This window comes from Muscardinus avellanarius (genome assembly GCF_963383645.1).
Source record: "Muscardinus avellanarius genome assembly, chromosome: 16".
Lineage (NCBI taxonomy): Eukaryota > Metazoa > Chordata > Mammalia > Rodentia > Gliridae > Muscardinus > Muscardinus avellanarius.
Window position 1 is genome coordinate 1,147,358 of NC_137802.1, and position 17,335 is coordinate 1,164,692.

Genomic DNA, 17,335 nt, shown 5'->3' on the forward strand with positions numbered 1-17,335 from the left:
TCAGATGCTGTCCTCGTCCAGCATCCTGCCCAGGCCCTCGCAGATCCTGCGCAGGTGCGAGCGGTAGGGCTCGGCCGGGCCGTACAGCGCCGCCAGGAAGTCGCCGTCGGCGAAGTGGCCGAACACGTGGTTGATGCGGCCGTGCGACTTGGCGGTGAGGTGCGGCCCGGCCGCCTGGTGCAGCAGGTCCCGGCACTCGTGCAGCCCGGCGGCCAGCACGCGGCGGTCGAAGGTGAAGTCCACCTGGTGGAAGCTGAGCGCCGTCATGGCCAGGCTGCGCGCGCGCTGGCGGAAGCGCTGCAGCAGCGCCAGCTCGGGGCCGGCCAGCTGCCCGGCGCGCAGCAGCAGCGCCAGCTTCACCGCCACCTTCACCAGGTCCTTGAGCACCTTCTGCGCCTCCTTGCGGCTGCGCGTGAACTCCTTGGTGGCGCGGTACAGCTCGTCCAGCACCTCGCTGCTGGTGTCGTCCACGAGCGCCGCCACCATGGCCTTGGACGCCATCTTGCTCAGGACCTTCTTCTGGGCCTGCAGGGCCAGGCTCTTGGTGCTGAAGGTGTCCATGGCCCTGCGGGGAGGACGGAGAGAGCCGTGGGTCCTCACGGGGATGTGTAGGTGGGCACGCGCGAGCGGGCGTGGCCGGGAGGCAGCCAGGCCACTGCGGGCGGGGGGCGGGGCAGGCGCCATGCAAATGAGCGGGCGTGGCGTCGCAAGGGGCCGGGCCTCTATGCAAATGAGCGGGCGTGGCGGCACCAGAAAGGGACCCGGCTGCTATGTAAATGAGTGGGCGTGGCTGTGTGCCAGAGAGCTGCCAGGATGCTATGTATGAGTGGGTGTGGTGGTGTACCAGAGAGCTGCCAGGGTGCTATGTAAATGAGTGGGCGTGGCTGTGTGCCAGAAAGGGACCAGGATGCTATGTAAATGAGTGGGCGTGGCTGTGTGCCAGAGAGCTGCCAGGGTGCTATGTAAATGAGTGGGCGTGGCTGTGTGCCAGAGAGCTGCCAGGATGCTATGTAAATGAGCGGGCATGGCGACACCAGAAAGGGACCAGGATGCTATGTAAATGAGAGGGCGTGGCTGTGTACCAGAAAGGGACCCGGCTGCTATGTAAATGAATGGGCGTGGCGTCGCACCAGAAAGCCACCAGGGTGCTATGTAAATGAGTGGGCGTGACAAAACATCAGAAAGAAGTCGGGAAAGTATGTGAGTGGGCTTGGCGGCGCAGGCGGCTTGTAATGCGTGGACCAGGTAGTGCGCCAGAGCACTACCAGGACAGCATATAATTGGATGGCGTGGTGGTCTTCTGAAAACCTCCAAGGTGACATGTAAATGAGTGGGCGTGGCCATGTGCCAGAAAGCTGCCCCTGGTAATGTACATGAATGGGCATGGCCATGTGCTGATAAAACTTTACTGACACAGACAGACTGGGGCTTGCACCCAGAGGCATTCTATCTCCAAACTACGTGCCCAGTCCTAATTTTACTTTCTTTGTTGTTGATTTATTTACTTATTTTTTTGGCAATACTGGGGATTGAACCCAAGGACGTTCTATCTCTAGGCTATACCCCCAGTCCTTTCTTAGTTTTCGTTGTGGTGCTGGTAGTAATGGGGATGGAAGCCAGGGGCCTCTACCTCTAGTTTACACACACACACTTTTTTCTTTTTCTTTTTTTCGGTGGTACTGGGGTTCTTGGAAGCCCTTCTACCTCTGGGCTACATGGTTTTTTGTTGTTTTTGTTTTTTTTTGAAATAGGGTCTCTTAAGCCAGCGCAGCTGGCTGTGAACCTGCTTGATCCTCCTGTCTCCGCCTCCCAAGTGTGGGGATTACAAGCGTGCGCCACCACGCCAGGCTCCCCTGTACTATTTTTTATTCTTTCTTTTGAAACAGGGTCTCACTAAGTTGCTGAGAGCCTCACTAAGTAGCTGAGGCTGGCTTCGATCCTGCGCGATTCTCCTGTCTCAGCCTCCCAAGCGCAGTGATTATAGCGTGCACCACCACGCCCGGGTCCCATTCTTTAATTTGGTACTGCCGAGAGCCTTGCTGAGTTGCTGTGGCTAGCCACAAACCCGCAATCCTCCTGTCTTAACCTCCTAAAGCCTGGGATCCCAAACCTGCCCAGCCTATGTTTTGTTTTAAAATAAGGCCTTGCAGCAGGGCGTAGGGGGCACAAGCTTGCAATCCCAGTCCTTGGGAGGCTGGGAGGAAGATCGCAGGTTGGTAGACAGCCTCAGCTACTTAGTGAGGCCCTTTGTAACTTAGTGAGACCTTATTTCAAAAGAAAGAATAAAAAATAGGGCTGAAGGTGTAGCTCAGAGGTAGAATGCTCCTGGGTTACACCCCCAGTACCAAAATAGATAATAAATAAATAAATAAATAAATAAATAAATAAATAAAATTGGGCTGAGGGTGTAGCTCAGAAGTAGAATGCCCCTGGATACAAACCCTAGTGCCAAAAAAATAAAATAAAAAAGAGCTCGCAGCCCTGTGGGCCTCTGTCCCTCCTGCCTGGGTTCCCGGCTCCAGGGTGCCCCCTTCAGCCGCCTCCCTGGGACAGCTCTGGGAGCGTCTCAGCCGCGTGGTGCCAGGGTCACACGGGGCTGCTCCGCTTGCCTTAGCTGTGACCCCCCGGTCTGCAGGGTCACATGCCCACTGAAGGGCCCGGCCTGCCCAGGCAGCGTCCACCCCCATGCCGCCAGCCCCAGGCAGGAATGCCGCCCGGCCCCCGGGACCCCCACAAAGCCCGCCATTGTGCGGCCCAGGCCTCCAGGACCCACCCCCGATGCCCTCTTGCCTGCCCTCGACAGTCAGGGCGGCCGGGAAGGGCTGGACAGGCCTTCCCTGCCCCCGCCCCGCCCCGGTGGCCAGGCCCCGTGCTCCCCACAGAGCCGGGCCAGGACTAGCACTGCGGAAGCCAGGGGGATCCTCCCGCCGTCTACACTGGGAAGAGGAGCCAGGCTCAGAGAGGCACAGGAGCAGCCCCTCGCACCCAGCCCAGGCCTGGACCCCAGCCGGTGTCCACGAGTGTGTGCTGGACCCAGGGACAAAGGACGTCTGCACACACGGAGACGGAGAGGGCCCCGGGCCCAACAGACATAGAAACTGAGGCCAAATGTTTCAAAATGGAGACTAAAAACCAGGAAGCCGGGCGCGGTGGGCACGCTCGTCACCCCAGCACTCAGGAGGCCGAGACCGGAGGATCACGGTCCGCGGACAGCCTCAGCTACTTAGGCCCTCTGCAACTCAGTGAGACCCTGTTTCAAAATAAAGAATACAACACTGGGCAGGGGGTGGAGCTCGGAGGTTGAATGCCTCTGGGTCCATCCCCAAACACACACACACACACAAAAAAAAAAAAATATTAGGGCTGGGGGTGGAGCTTGAAGGTTGAATGCCCCTGGGTTCCATCCCCAGACACACACACACAAAAAAGATAAAAAAAAGAAAAGAAAGAAAGAAAAACAAATAGGGCTGAGGGCAGAGCTTGGAGTGAGAAAGGCCGAGGTCCCCAGCATCAAGGCCACTGGAAGGCCCCGCAGCAGCCCCAGCAGGGAGAGGGACAGAGGAGGGGAGGCAGCTCCCCTCCCGGCCTCCAGAGCTGCCACACCTGGGCATCCAGCTGCGGCCCCCCAGGCCCGGCCCATTGTTCTGCCAGAAGCTGCCCTGTCCCCGCAGCCGGGCAGGAACAGGACTGTGCTCCCCGGGGAAAAGGCCTTGGACCAAAATAACCCCGGCCTTCCTTCCGGCAGGAGGCAGTGAGGCCGCCGGCAGCCTCCTGGGGCAGGGACTTTCCCGGCGTCCGAGGGCCGAGACCCCGATGGACCTCCGCCCAACTCCTCCCGACTCAGCCTCCCAGGGGCTGGGGTTACGGCCGTGCCACCACACCCAGCACCTCCAGCCCATTTTATGGTTTTGTTTTTGGTATTGGGGATTGGCCCCACAGGCATTCAGCCTCCAAGCTACAACTCCCGCCCTGTTTTATTTCTTATCTGGAAACAGTTTTTCCCTAGGTTGCTGAGAGCCTCCAAGGCTGGCTGCAAACCTGCAGTCCCTCCTCTCAGCCTCCAGGCTCTGGGGCTGCAAGCGTGTGCCCACCACGCCCGCCCGTTTGGTTTGTTTGTTTGTTTGTTTGTTTGTGGCACTGGGGATGGAACCCAGGGGAATTCTACCTCCGAGCTCCGCCCCCAGCCCTATTTTTTTTTCTTGCAGTACTGGGGATGGAACCTAGAACATTCTATCTCTGATCTACACCCCCAGCCCTATTTTTTTTTATTCTTTATTTTGAAACCGGGTCTCACTGAGTTGCGGAGGGCCTCACTAAGGAGCTGAGGCTGGCCGCGAACCCCGATCCTCCCGTCTCAGCCTCCCGAGTGCTGGGGTGACAAGTGTGCACCAAAAAATATATATAAATAAAGCCGGGCGTGGCGGCGCACGCTTGTCATCCCCGCGCTTGGGAGGCAGAGACAGGAGGACCGCGCGGGTTCGAAGCCAGCCGCGCGCTGGCTTAGGAGACCCTGTTTCCAAATAAAAATGTAAAAATAGGTCTGGGAGTGTAGCCCGGAGGTAGCAGGGCTTCCAGGAACCCCAGGACCACATATATATGTATAGAAAATCATTCTCAAAGGCTGGGCCGGGCCTCTGGAGAGGGCCCTGGGCTGAGGACGGGAAGGAGTCCGGGAGGGGAGCGTGGCAGAGGAAACAGCTGGTGCAAAGGCCCTGAGCCGCGGCCGCGAGCGCTCCCGTCCCGCTCCGCGGCACCCGGGAGCGGCCTCCCCCAACCCCGGAGCTGGGGCGTCCGGCCGCCAGTTCCCTCCCTCCCCCGGCTCGGCCAGGTCAGCAAACTGGACCACACCTTGGACTTTCCGTCCTTGGCAAACCCCACTCCACCATCTGGACTGCGGACTCTGGCCCCATCTGGCCGCTGGCCGCCTGCAAGCTGGGCACAGACGCTCTGGAGGTCGGGGTCGCTCCTGGATCGTGCAGTGTCTACACCACAGTCCAGCGAGGCCAGGAGGCAGGGCCGGACACCGCCAGCCCGATTTTTCATTCTTTATTTTGAAACAGGGTCTCACTGAGTCGCAGAGGGCCTCGCTAAGTAGTTGAGGCTGGCCTCGAACTGCGATCCTCCTGTCTCAGCCTCCCAAATGCTGGGATGACAAGCGTGCGCCACCACGCCCGGCTTTATTTTATATTTTATTTAGAAACGGGGTCTCACTGAGTTGCAGAGGGCCTCACTAAGTAGCTGAGGCTGGCGACCAATCCCCATCCTCCAGTCTCAGCCTCCCAAGTATTGGGATTACAAGCCTGTACACCACACCCGGCTAATTCTAGCATCCGGGAGGCCGAGACAGGAGGATCGCGCTTCGGGGACAGCCTCAGCTACCTAGTGAGGCCCTCTGCCACTCAGGGAGACCCTGCTTCAAAATAAAGAATAAAAAATAGGGCTGGGGGTGGAGCTCGGCAGCGGAATGCCCCTGGGTTCAAGCCCCAGTACCGCAAAATAATAATAATAATAATAATAATAATAATAATAAATAGAGAATAAAATATAGGGCTGGAGGTATAACCCAGAGGCATGATGCCCGAGTTCCATCCCCAATACCACACAAAAAAAAAGAAAGATAAAGAAAAAGAAAAGGCCAGCCGGGCGTGGTGGGGAGGCGGAGACAGGAGGATCGCGCAGTTTCGAAGCAGCGTGCTGGCTTAAGAGACCCTGTTTCCAAATAAAAAAATATCTATAGAAAAATAGGTCTGGGAGTGTAGCCCGGAGGTAGAAGGGCTTCCAGAAATCCCAGTACCACCAAAACGAAAAAAAGAAAAGGAAAAAGCCAGGCACGGTGGCGCACACCTGTAATCCCAGTTACTCGCCAGGCTGAGACAGGAGGATCGCAGGTTCGAGGACAGCCTCAGCAAGTAGTGAGACTCCTGGCCACCAGGGAGACCCTGTTTCGTGAGGCTGCGGAACATTCTAGAGAAACAGTGTGGGCCTCGCTCCGTTGCGGAAACCTTGAACCTGCGCCCTCCCGTCTCAGCCTCCCAAGTAGTGGAACGGCAGGCGCGCCAGCCGGAGGCGGAGGGCCTGGAAACGCGCCCCCAGCACTCCCACCCGGCGCATGAATTCTTCATGTTGCACACAAAGGGCGTCAATAATTGATGGGCCGCGCGCAGGGCCGGGCTGGCGGCTCCTCAGCCCCGGCTGAGCCGGCCTCGGCCTCCGCCCCTAACTGGCCACCGTCCCCACAGCCCCGGCGCAGGTCCCCAACTCTCAAACCGAGTCCCCCGGGCGCCCAGGCGCCCTCTCGGGAGCTCCCTCCCTCTGCCCACAGCTTTCCTTGCACCAGGCTTGCTGCAGGCACCCAGGGCCCGTTTGTCGAGTGAATAAACGACCTCCCAGCAGCAGAGGGCACAGGGTCAGAGAAGTCACCCCGGGCCGCGTCCCCAGCAGCCCCGCTGTGCCGTCCGCTGGCTCTGGCCAGGCCGAGGGGCCGCGGCTGCCCCAGCCCCGCCACCCCAGGGCGCTCACGCCTCCCAGACGTTCCACCCCAGCTGCTCACGACCAGCTTCCCCCGACGCACCGGTCGTTACAGAGAGGGAAACTGAGTCACACAGCCCCGACGTGGCCGAGTGGGACTTGACCGCAGCCCCTCACTCAGAGGCCGGCTCGCTGTGTCCCGAGCGGCCACGGAGGCTGGGCCTGCTCAGTGGCCGTGTGTGCGGGCGTGCATCCCGGCACCACCTATGCCGGCAGCAGAGGGCCACGACGATGCCCGTGACCGACAGACACTAAAGTGCCCAGGAAGGGGCCGGGCATGGCGGGCGCGTGTGACCCCGGCGCCCGAGCCGGAGGACCGCGGTTCAGGACCAGCCTCAGCTACTCACCGAGGCCCTTCTCAAAACAAGGAATAAAGACTCGGGCGGGCCTGGGTCCGTCCCCAGTACCGCGGAATTAAATTAGGTAAAATAAATAGGGCCGGGGCCGTCCTGGAGGTAGAATGCCCCCGGGGTCCGAAAATAAAGAGCCGGGGGTTCAAGCTCCCCCTCCTGTAGGGCCCACCCAGGGGTGCCGGGTCCTGGAAGCCGTCACCCACTCTCCAGGTCTCCTCCCCGCCCCTGTCCCGTCATCCCCCGCCAAGAAGACAGGTGGGGAAACTGAGGCCCGGCCGACTCGGCCAGCGGGCTGCAGTAAGCGCGGGCAGTGGCATCCTGGGGAGACTGGCCGGAGGGCCAAGGGGTTCCCGCAGAGGGATGGCGCCAGGCCCCGCCCACACCGGGCGGGGCGTCTCCATGGCAACGGCTGGCGTTCTTCCCGGGTGCCCTCTCCTGGCCCCACGTGGCAGGGACTAGACCCCTCCAGCCGAGGGGTCGCGCACCGAAAGGCCCTCACCTTGAGGCCTGAGTTTCCGGGCGCCAGGCGGGAAACTGAGGCTTAGGGCCCAGATCTGGGGAGGCGGGCACAGGAGGCCGGCCTCAGCCACCTAGCGCCGGGGTGTAGCTTGGAGGTGGACGCCCGGGTCCGTCCCGGGGACCCTAAAAGGCTGCGCAGGGCTGAGCCCGGGAGGCGGAGGCTCCCAGGTGTCCCTTTGTCCCTGGTTTCCATAGTTACAGCGTCCCGCCCTCCTCCGCCCTCCCAGGGCCCGGCCCCTGCTGGCAGGTCCTCCGTCACCCAGCCTGTTATGTTTCAAAGTTGGCGCCCATGGACCTGGCAGGGCGGTGGCGGGTTGAGCAGGTGCAAAGGCCCTGAGCCTGCCCGGGACGGGATGGTCCCACGTGCCTGCATTTGGTATTCTCGGGGCCCTAGAGACCAGGGAGTTCTGTCCATCCTTTATTTATTTATTTTATGATACTGGGGACTGAACCCAGGGGCACTCTGCCTCTGTCTTTTTGGTTTTCAATCATCTGTTTTGAAAAGGGGCCTCTGAGCTGGGTGTGGCCGTGCATGCCCGTAATCCCGGGACTTGGGAGGCCGGGACAGGACCCTAGGCCTCAGGACAGCCTCAGCTACTTGGCGAAACCCTGTTTCAAAATAAAGACGAGGGCCGGGGGTGGAGCTCGGAGTTGAATGCCCCTGGGCTGCATTCCCAGACCCGCAAATAAATAAATTAATTAATAAAATTAATTCAGGACGCTGAGACGGGAGGATCGCGGTTCGAGGCCAGCCTCAGCTACTTGGCGAGGCCCTCTGCAACTCAGTGAGACCCTGTTTCAAAATAAAGAATAAAAAACAGGGCGGGGGGCGGAGCTCGGAGGTAGAACGCCCCTGGGCTCCATCCCCAGTGACACACACACACACACACACACACACACACACACGCCTTTCTACTTGCCCTGCGTCTCAGTGTTGCTGAGGCTAGCCTTGAATCTGTGGGCCTCCTGTCTCAGCCTCCCAAGGGCTGGGATTACAGGCGAGGCCCAGTGCGGGGCTGTCCCTCCCATTTCAGTGTTGGAAGCCCAGGCTCTGAAGCCTGGAACCAGCACGGCGCGGCTGACCCTCGGCTGGCCGCAGGACGCCGGCTCCGGCCTGCAGCTGGGCTCAGGAGGCCGCCCCCGCCCCAGGCCCTCCTCCCGCGGAGAAGACGCGGCAGAGCCGGCCGGCCGCCCCGGCCTCCTCGCTGGGCCTCGGTTTACCCTCCTGGGAAATGGGCGCAGGGAGCCACCGCAGGCGGTCCGGAGCAGCCTGGGTCAGGCCACCCGCCGATTGCCTCGGCGCGGCCGCTCCCAGGTTCCTGCTGGGGAAACCGAGGCCCCCGGCGTGCCCCGCGGCCGGCTCGGGCGTCGCCCTGGAAGGGGCAGAGTCCGCCATCAACGCCGCCGGCGGGTGGGCGCTGGCCCGGACCGCGCCGGGGCGGGCACGAGGGCGGGGGGAAGCCGAGGCGCCGGGCCGCGCTGCCCGCTCACCTGCTCGGCCGCCGTCCGCGTCCAGCCGTCGGGCACCGTCCTGCAGCCGCGGTGGGGCGGGCGCCTCTGCCGCAGCCGCGGACCCGCGCCGGGGGGCGGGGCGAGGAGGCCACGCCCACGGCAGGCCACGCCCTCCCGCCCCGCCCCGCCCCGCCGCGCGCCTTCGGCGGGAGGGAGCGCGGGGGCGGGGCTGGCGGGCCCAGCCAATGGCGACGCGGGCCCTGTACAGAGGGACCAATAGGGGCGCGGGGGCGGGTCCGGGGCGGGGCCCGAGGGCCGGACGCGGCGGCGGGCGGGGAGGCGCGAGGGGCGGGCGGAGGGCGGCGGGGGGCTGCCGGTCAAGAGGGGGTCCCCGCCGGGCGGGGCGCCCGTCACCCCGGCCCTGGGGCCGAGCCGGAGGGCCGCGGTTCGCGGCCAGCCTCTGCACCCGGGAGAGCCTGCTTCAGAGGAAGAATAAGACAGGGCTGCGGTGGGGCTCGGGGGTCGAGGCCCGCCCGCAAGGAATAAACACAAAGCAGACCTGGTCAGCCTTCCGTGGCCGGATGGCCGGGGAGCCTGGGCCCAGCAGCCGGCTCCGCGGAGGGCCGCAGGGCGGACGCAGCTGGGTCCTGGGAGCCCGCCCCCCTGCCGCGCTCCGGGCCAGGCCGGGGGTCGCCGCCCCAGGGGTGAGCGAGCGCCCTGTGGCCGCACAGAGGACGTCCAGGCCGGCCCTGGCACCGGCCTCACCGGGCAGCCATGGAAAGGCGCCCATCGCGGGTGGGGAGGCACCGCGGGGCAGGAAGAGTGGAGGCTGGAGGCCGGCCTCCGCGATTCAGAGACCCTGCTTCAAAACAAGAACAGCCTTGTCATCCCGCGCTCCGAGGCTGAGACGGGAGGATCGCACGGGTTCGAAGCCAGCCTCGGCTACTGAGCGAGGCGCTCGGCAACTCAGTGAGACCGTTTCCAAATAAAACATAAAATAGATCTGGAGTACGGCCCGGAGGTAGAAAGCCTCTGGGTTCCACCCCAGTAACACACACACACACACAAAATAAAACATAAAAAGGCCCGGGGGGGGGGGGGGAGCAGGCTCGTAATCCCAGCACTCGGGAGGCTGAAACAGGAGGATGGCAGCTCGCAGACAGCCTCAGCTACTACCCTCTGCAACTCAGTGAGACCTGGTTTCAAAATAAAGAATAAAAGACAGGGCTGGGGTGTTGCTCGGAGGTAGAATGCCCCTGGGTTCCATCCCCAGACTGCAAACAACAACAACAACAAAAATAAATAAATAAATAAATAAATAAATAAATAAATAAATAAATGAATAAATAAAAAGGCGGGTGTAGCTCAGAGGTTGAACGTCCCTGGTTTGAATCCCCGGCGAGCGCGCACACACACACACACACACACACACACACACACACGTCTCAGCCTCCCAAATTCTGGATGTCAAGCGGGCGCCCCCACGCCGGCTCTCCCTGCCGTGATCTTGAGGCGGCAGGGTTTCTCGGCCTGGTCCCCACGCTCCTTGCAGCCGAACTGCCCAGCTCGAGCTTTGCCAAAAGTGTCTCGGGTCACAGGTGACAAAGTTTTAAGCTGAGCATGGCACACGCCTGTCGTCCCAGTACTTGGGATTGCACGTACAGGAGGACTGCAGGTTTGAGGCCAGCTTCAGCAATTTAGTGAGGCTCTCAGCAACCTAGCAAGACTCTGGTTTTTAAATAAAAAATAAAATCAGGGCCAGGCGGAGGGCGCACGCCCGTCATCCCGGCACTCGGGAGGCTGAGACAGGAGGATCGCGGTTCGCGGCCAGCCTCAGCTACGTAGCGAGGCCCTCTGCAACTCAGTGAGACCCTGCTTCAAAATAAAGAATAAAAAAATAGGGTTCGGAGTGTAGCCCGGAGGTCAAATGATCCTTGGTTCCATCACTAGACCCACAAAAATAAAAAATAATCAAGTCCGGTGTGTAGACGCACGCTTGTCATCCCCGCGCTGGGGAGGCTGAGACAGGAGGATCGCGCGGGTTCAAAGCCAGCCTCAGCTACTTAGTGAGGCTCTCGGCAACCTAGTGAGACCCTGTTTCCAAATAAAATAGAAAAGGTCTGGGAGTGTAGCCCGGAGGTAGAAAGCCTCTGGGTTCCACCTCCAGTACCACACACACACACACAAAATAATAATAATAATAATAATAATAATAATAATAATAAGGAATAAAAAATCGGGCTGGGGGTGTAGCTCAGAGGCAGAATGCCCCCGTCCATTGCCAGTACCACAATATAAATAAATAACAAAATCGGGCTGGGGGCACAAAAATAAATAATAAATAAGGAAGGGCCAGAGACGGCTCGGGGTCCGCGTGGGTCGCACAGCACTCCTGGGGGGGCAGGGCTGGGGTCGGGGTCGGGGTCGGGGCGCGGCCGGCAGGGGGCGCGCGCTCCCCGCTCGGCCCGGGCACCTCGCAGGGGGGCCGCCGCCCGCCCGCCCCCCCAGGAGCCCTCGCCGACCCCCTTCCCCGCGGGGAGCGCCCCGGGGTGCGCGTGGCTCGGCCTCTGAGCGCCACCCCGCCCTACGCTGTTTTTATTTTGCAACAGAGTCCAAGTGAGTTGCTGAGGGCCTCGTCAAGGTGCTGGGGCTGGCCTGGAAGCGGCCGTCCCCCTGCCCACCGCCTGAGATTATCCGTGTGCGCCACCGTGCCCATCTTCACTAGCTATTCTTATTTATTTATTTATTTGTTTGTTTGTTTTTGCAGTACTGGGGGTGGAACCCAGGGGCAGTCTACCTCGGAGCTACCCCCTGCCCTATATTTTTCTTTTTTCTTTTTTCTTTTTTTTGGTAGCACTGGGGGTGGAACCCAGAGGCTTTTCTACCTCCGGCTACACTCCCAGACCTATTTTATGTTTTATTTGGAAACAGGGTCTCACTGAGTTGCTGAGAGCCTCACTCAGTAGCTGAGGCTGGCTTCGAACCCGTGCGATCCTCCCGTCTCAGCCTCCCGAGCGCGGGGATGACAAGCCTGCGCCACCACGCCCGGCTTATTTTTCTTTTTTTATGTATGTGGATCTGGGGATGGAAGCCCATGGCATTTGACCTCCAAGCCACACCCCCTACCCTATTGTTTTTAATTCTTTACTTTGAAACCAGATCTCACTGAGTTGCAGAGGGCCTCATGAGTAGCTGAGGCTGGCCTCCAACCTGCGGTCCTCTGTCTCAGCCTCCAGGATCCCACAGGAGGCCCGGGGCCCGGCATCCCAGGGCCCTGCAGGGGGGGCGCTGCGAGGTCGGGTTCCCCCGCCGCCATCCTGGGACTCCCGGGTGCCGCTGACCTCACCCCGCCCCTGCCCGGGGAGGCCGGCGGGAAACGGAGCGGAGCCCCAGCCCACAGCCCCGCAGGACCCGGGCGTCCTCCGCGCCGCCGCCAGAGGGCACCGGCGAGCCCCGGCGCCGTGTGGAGGGGGGGCCCGGGCAGCAGCCCCCGGCCGCACCCAGCCCCATTTCACTCTTGTCTGGAAACTGGGTCTCACTGAGTGGCCGAGGGCCTCGCTAAGCGGCGGGGGCCGGCCGCGAACCTGCGGCCCTCCTGCCGCAGCCTCCAGTCACTGGGCTCAACAGGCCGCCCCAGGCCCAGGCCTGGCGCGGGGGAGGCGGGAAGCCCGGAGCCGGCGCGGTGGGCGCGCTCGGCACCCCAGCCTTCGGGAGGCCGAGACCGCAGGACCGCGGTTCGCGGCCAGCCTCAGCTGCTTAGCGAGCCCCTCTGCAACTCGGTGAGACCCTGTCAGTTCCCGCCCAGGGCCGAGGGTCCCGGTGTGGGTCAGGCCCGGCGGCTCTGCCCTCGGAGCGGCCGCGGCGTCCAGGGGAAACGCCACCCGGGTCCCGGCGCGTCTTCTTCAGAGGGGAGGGGGCGCGCCCAGACCAGCCCCCGTCCCCCGCTTCTTTAAATTTAGCCGGGCGCACATGGAGCCGGGCGCAGGAAGCGCAGGGAGCTATAAAATACCGCTCTGCTCTGTCTCGCGGAGCGGGCGGGAGGTGGGATTCGGGGAAGGGGCGGCGCTCGAGCGCCAGGACCCCCGCAGCCCCCTCCTCCGCCCCGGACGCCAGGAAGACATCCAGCCTGCAGCCGGGCGCGGGGGCGCACGCGGTCCTCGGGAGGCTGAGACCGGAGGACCGCGGTTCGCGGCCAGCCTCGGCTACTTAGCGAGGCCCTCGGCAACCCAGCGAGACCCTGTTTCAAAATAAGGAATAAATGGGCTGGGGGCGGAGCTCGGAGGTAGAATGCCCCTGGGTTCCATCCCGGGGGGGGGGGACCTTAAAGACAGATGGTGGGCGTGGCCTGAGGCCCCGCCTCCCGGGCCGGCTGGCGGAGTTGGGCGGGTCACTACTCCGGCCAGGGACCAGCCTCAGTTCCCCCCAGGCGCCTCCTCCATTTCTATCCCGTGATGCGAAATAGAATCTCAATGTTATGTAACACAACGAATCTGCTTTCCAGGCGGCGCGGGGGCGCGGGCCTGTCGTCCCGGCTTTCCGGAGGACCGCGGTTCGCGGCCAGCCTCGGCCACTTAGGAGGCCCTCGCAACCCAGCGGGACCCTGTTTCCAAATAAAGAATAAGACATAGGGCTGGGGGCGGAGCTCGGAGGTCGAATGCCCCTGGGTTCCGTCCCCAGTACTGCAAAAATAAAATAAAATAAATAAAATAAGCAAAACTCTGGGCAACAGGAAGCCAGCGTCCTGGGTGTGGGTGGGGGTCCCCGCTAGGCTGACCACAAAATAAGCCGCAGGAGGACGCGGCTCATGTCTTTATTCACTTCACTGAGCTAAATACTGCGGGAGCTGCTGGTCGGCGGGATAACTTCTTGGATTTTATGCGCAATTAGACCCGGGGAGCCGAGCCGGCTGGGGGCGCGGGGGGCTCGGACGAACAGCCCGCGGTGGCGGCAGGATCGCCCTCTTGGAGGACCCGGCCTCACCACCATCCTGGCCCGCCTGAGAGCTCGGCTCGGAGACACGAGTTCAGGAACGGGTGGAGCCGGGCGCTCGGCACCCAGCACTGCGAGGCCCAGACGGGAGCGCGGTTCGCGGCCAGCCTCGGCTACTTAGCGAGGCCCTCGGCAACCCAGGGAGACCCTGCTTCAAAATAAACTATAAAAAGTAGGGCAGGGGTGCAGCTCGGAGGTAGAATGACTCAGTACCACACAAACAAACAAACAAACAAACAAACAAACAAACAAACACAGGACTGGGGTTAGCTTGAAGGTAGAATGCCCCAGGATGCGATCTCTAGCACCACATGTGCGCGCACGCGCACACACACACACACCTGTACACGTGTGTAAATTTATTTGTTTAATCAGTATTCTTTGTGTGTGGGGGTCTGGGGCTGGAATCCAGGGGCACTCTACCTCTGAGCTCCACCCCCAGCCCTTCTTTCTTTCTTTCTTTCTTTCTTTCTTTCTTTTTTTTTTTTTTTTGTGGTCCTGGGGTTCCTGGAAGCCCTCTCCCTCCGGGCTACACTCCCAGACCTATTTTATACTTTTTTTATTTGGAAACAGGGTCTCCCAAGCCAGCGCGGCTGGCTCCGAACCTGCGCGGTCCTCCTGTCTCCGCACAAGCGTGCGCCACCGCGCCCGGCTGCCCTGTTTTTTATTCTTTATGTTGAAACCGGGTCTCACTGAGTGGCAGAGGGCCTCGCTAAGCAGCTGAGGCTGGCCTCGAACCGCGATCCTCCTGCCTCAGCCTCCCAAGTACTAGGATTACAAATTGCCAGGCTTTGGGGCAATTTGTAAGATTTGTAATACCGGATACAATGTAAACGCTGTGTACATACTTGTTACAAATACAATGTAAACGCTGTACATACTCATTACAGATACAGTGTAAACGCTGCGGACATATTTGTTACACTGTATCAGGGCTCTTTCCTCAGTACAAAATGAAAAAGAGAAGCCAGTTAATTTTTTTTTTTTTCAATACTGGGGATGGAACCCGGGGGCGTTCTGCCTCCGAGCTGCACCCCCAGCCCTATGTTTTATTCTTTATTTGGAAACCGGGTCTCACTGAGTTGCGAGGGCCTCGCTAAGCGGCTGAGGCTGGCCGCGAGCCGCGATCCTCCGGTCTCAGCCTCCCAAGTGCTGGGGTGACGAGCGTGCGCCCCCACGCCCGGCCCCCAGCCTTATTTTTATTTTTATTTTTACTTTGAAACAGGGTCTCTCAGCTGGGCGTTCACGTTTGTGATCCCGGGGTTTGTGACGCTGAGACAGGAGGATCCGGTTCGTTACATAGTGAGGCCCTTTGCAACTCAGTGAGACTTTGTTTCAAAATAAACAATTAAGAAATTGAGCTGGACGCTCAGAGGTAGAATGCCCCTGGATTCCATCCCCAGGACCACGAAAAGAAAAGAAAAGAAACAGGGTCTTCTAGGCGGATGAGCCTCGCTACTTGCGGAGGCTGTCCTCGAACCTGCCATCCTCCTATCTCAGCCTCCCAAGTCCTGGGATGACAGGCAGGGCCCGGGATGGCGGCGAGCTGGCACTTCCCGCCGCCGCCGCCGCAGCTCGGGGCCTCCGTTTAAAGCGGCCTTTTACTTAGGCTGCGCAGCCAAAGCTAATTGATTCGCAGCCCCCGGGGAGCGCGGCCAGCAGCTGGGCCGGGGCCAGCCGGCAGGTGGGAGGGCGCGGCGGGGAGGCGCCACTTCCCACCCGGGCCCAGGGCCGGCTGGGCTCCCCACAGGAGCCCTGGCGCAGCCCCAGCCCGGGCCGTGTGCTGGGCCTGGCCGGGCGAGCCTCCGTTTATCCATCTGTGTAAAACAATCAGCCCGCAGGCCGTGGCCATTGTGCATGAGATGGCTCCTGCGTCTGCAGGGACTCAGAACTTACTGCGCTAAAGGTGGACCTGGAGAGGCCGGGGCGGTGGCAGGAAGACCCCAGGTTCGAGGCCAGCCTCGGCCACTTAGCAAGACCCTGTCTCAAAATGAGAAACGGAAAGGTCTGGATAGGGGGTGTGGCTCGGGGGTAGAGCAGCGAGCGCTTAACACCCTCCCGCCTCCCCACCCCCCAAAATGAAGTGCCCCGGCCTGGCGAGGTGGTGCACGCCTGCAGAATCCCAGCATTGGGGAGGCCGAGACGGGAGGCCGAGACGGGAGGATCACGGTTCGTGGCCAGCCTCAGCTACTTAGTGAGGCCCTCCGCAACTCAAGTAAGACCCTGTTTATTTATTTTTTTTCTTTTCACTTTTTTTTTCTTTTGTTTATAAGTGGTAAGACCCTGTTTTTAAATAAAGGATATAGGCCGGGCGTGGTGGCGCACGCTTGTCATCCCCGCGCTTGGGAGGCGGAGACAGGAGGATCGCGCAGGTTCGAAGCCAGCCGCGCGCGCTGGCTTAGGAGACCCTGTTTCCAAATAAAAATGTAAAAATAGGTCTGGGAGTGTAGCCCGGAGGTGGAAGGGCTTCCAGGAACCCCAGTACCACCAAAAATAAATAAATAAATAAATAAATAAATAAATAAATAAAGGATATAAAATAGGGCTGGGGTGGAGCTCAGAGTTAGAATGCACCTAATTCCTAATACCACACACACATAAGTGCCATCCCCAGTACCGCGCGCACACACACGCACACACACACACACACACACACGGGCAGCTCGCAGCTCAAGTGTCCAGCTGTGGGCAGCTCAAGTGTCCAGCTGTGGGCAGCTCAAGTGTCCAGCTGTGGGCAGCTCCGCGGCTCAGCGCCTGCAGATCTAGGGTGTGACCTGTCCTGGTTGGGAGGAGCCCCATTCCTGCTCTGGGGACGGAGAAGCGGATCCAGCTGCCTCCTGAGGTCTGAGAGTAACACAGTAAATCAGCCGCGCAGCCTCCGCGTCCCGCAGCCTCCACCTCAGCCTCCCGGGGCTCCCTGTGGGCCGGGGTGGGGGGTGGACAGGCAATGGAGCTGTCTGGGATTTGCCCAAAGCCTCGGGAACTGGTAATGACCGTCATTAGGATAATGATTTTAATTATGATCTAATAAAGTATATTTAGCGCCAGCTATTGTATGAGCATTTGCACTGTTCGAAGCACTTTCTAGTTTTTTTTAAAAAACCTTATTGTCAGCTGGGCACGGCGGCGCACGCCTGTCATCTCAGTGCTGGGGAGGCTGAGGCAGGAGGATCGTAGGTTCGAGGCCAGCCTCAGGAAGTTCTGAGGCTCTCATCAACCTCGCGAGACCCTGTTTCAAAATCAAAATAAAATAGGGCCGGGGTGTAGCTTGGAGGTAGGATGTCCCTGGGTTCAATTCCTAGTACCACACACATAAATAAATAAATAAATAAATAAAGCCTTTATTATTGCTCCCGTACCCCTCTGTAGTGACTACCTTTTTTTCCGCTTCTCTTTGTAGGAAGATTCTGTGATTCTCCGTCTACACAGCCCGTTACTGTCTCCACTTCCCCTCCCCCGGGGTGCCATCCACGCCCCAGCAGGAAACAGCCCTT

The 17,335-nt window shown here is 60.5% G+C and overlaps 1 protein-coding gene across 1 annotated transcript; it reads right to left on the reverse strand.

The window, feature by feature from the left end:
- TNFAIP8L1 (TNF alpha induced protein 8 like 1) lies at positions 1 to 561 on the reverse strand (the record flags this gene model as incomplete). Its single annotated transcript, XM_080712890.1, has 1 exon — positions 1 to 561. One exon carries the CDS (start codon positions 559 to 561, stop codon positions 1 to 3), a length of 561 nt encoding a protein of 186 aa, XP_080569016.1.
- Positions 562 to 17,335: the final 16,774 nt, after the last annotated feature.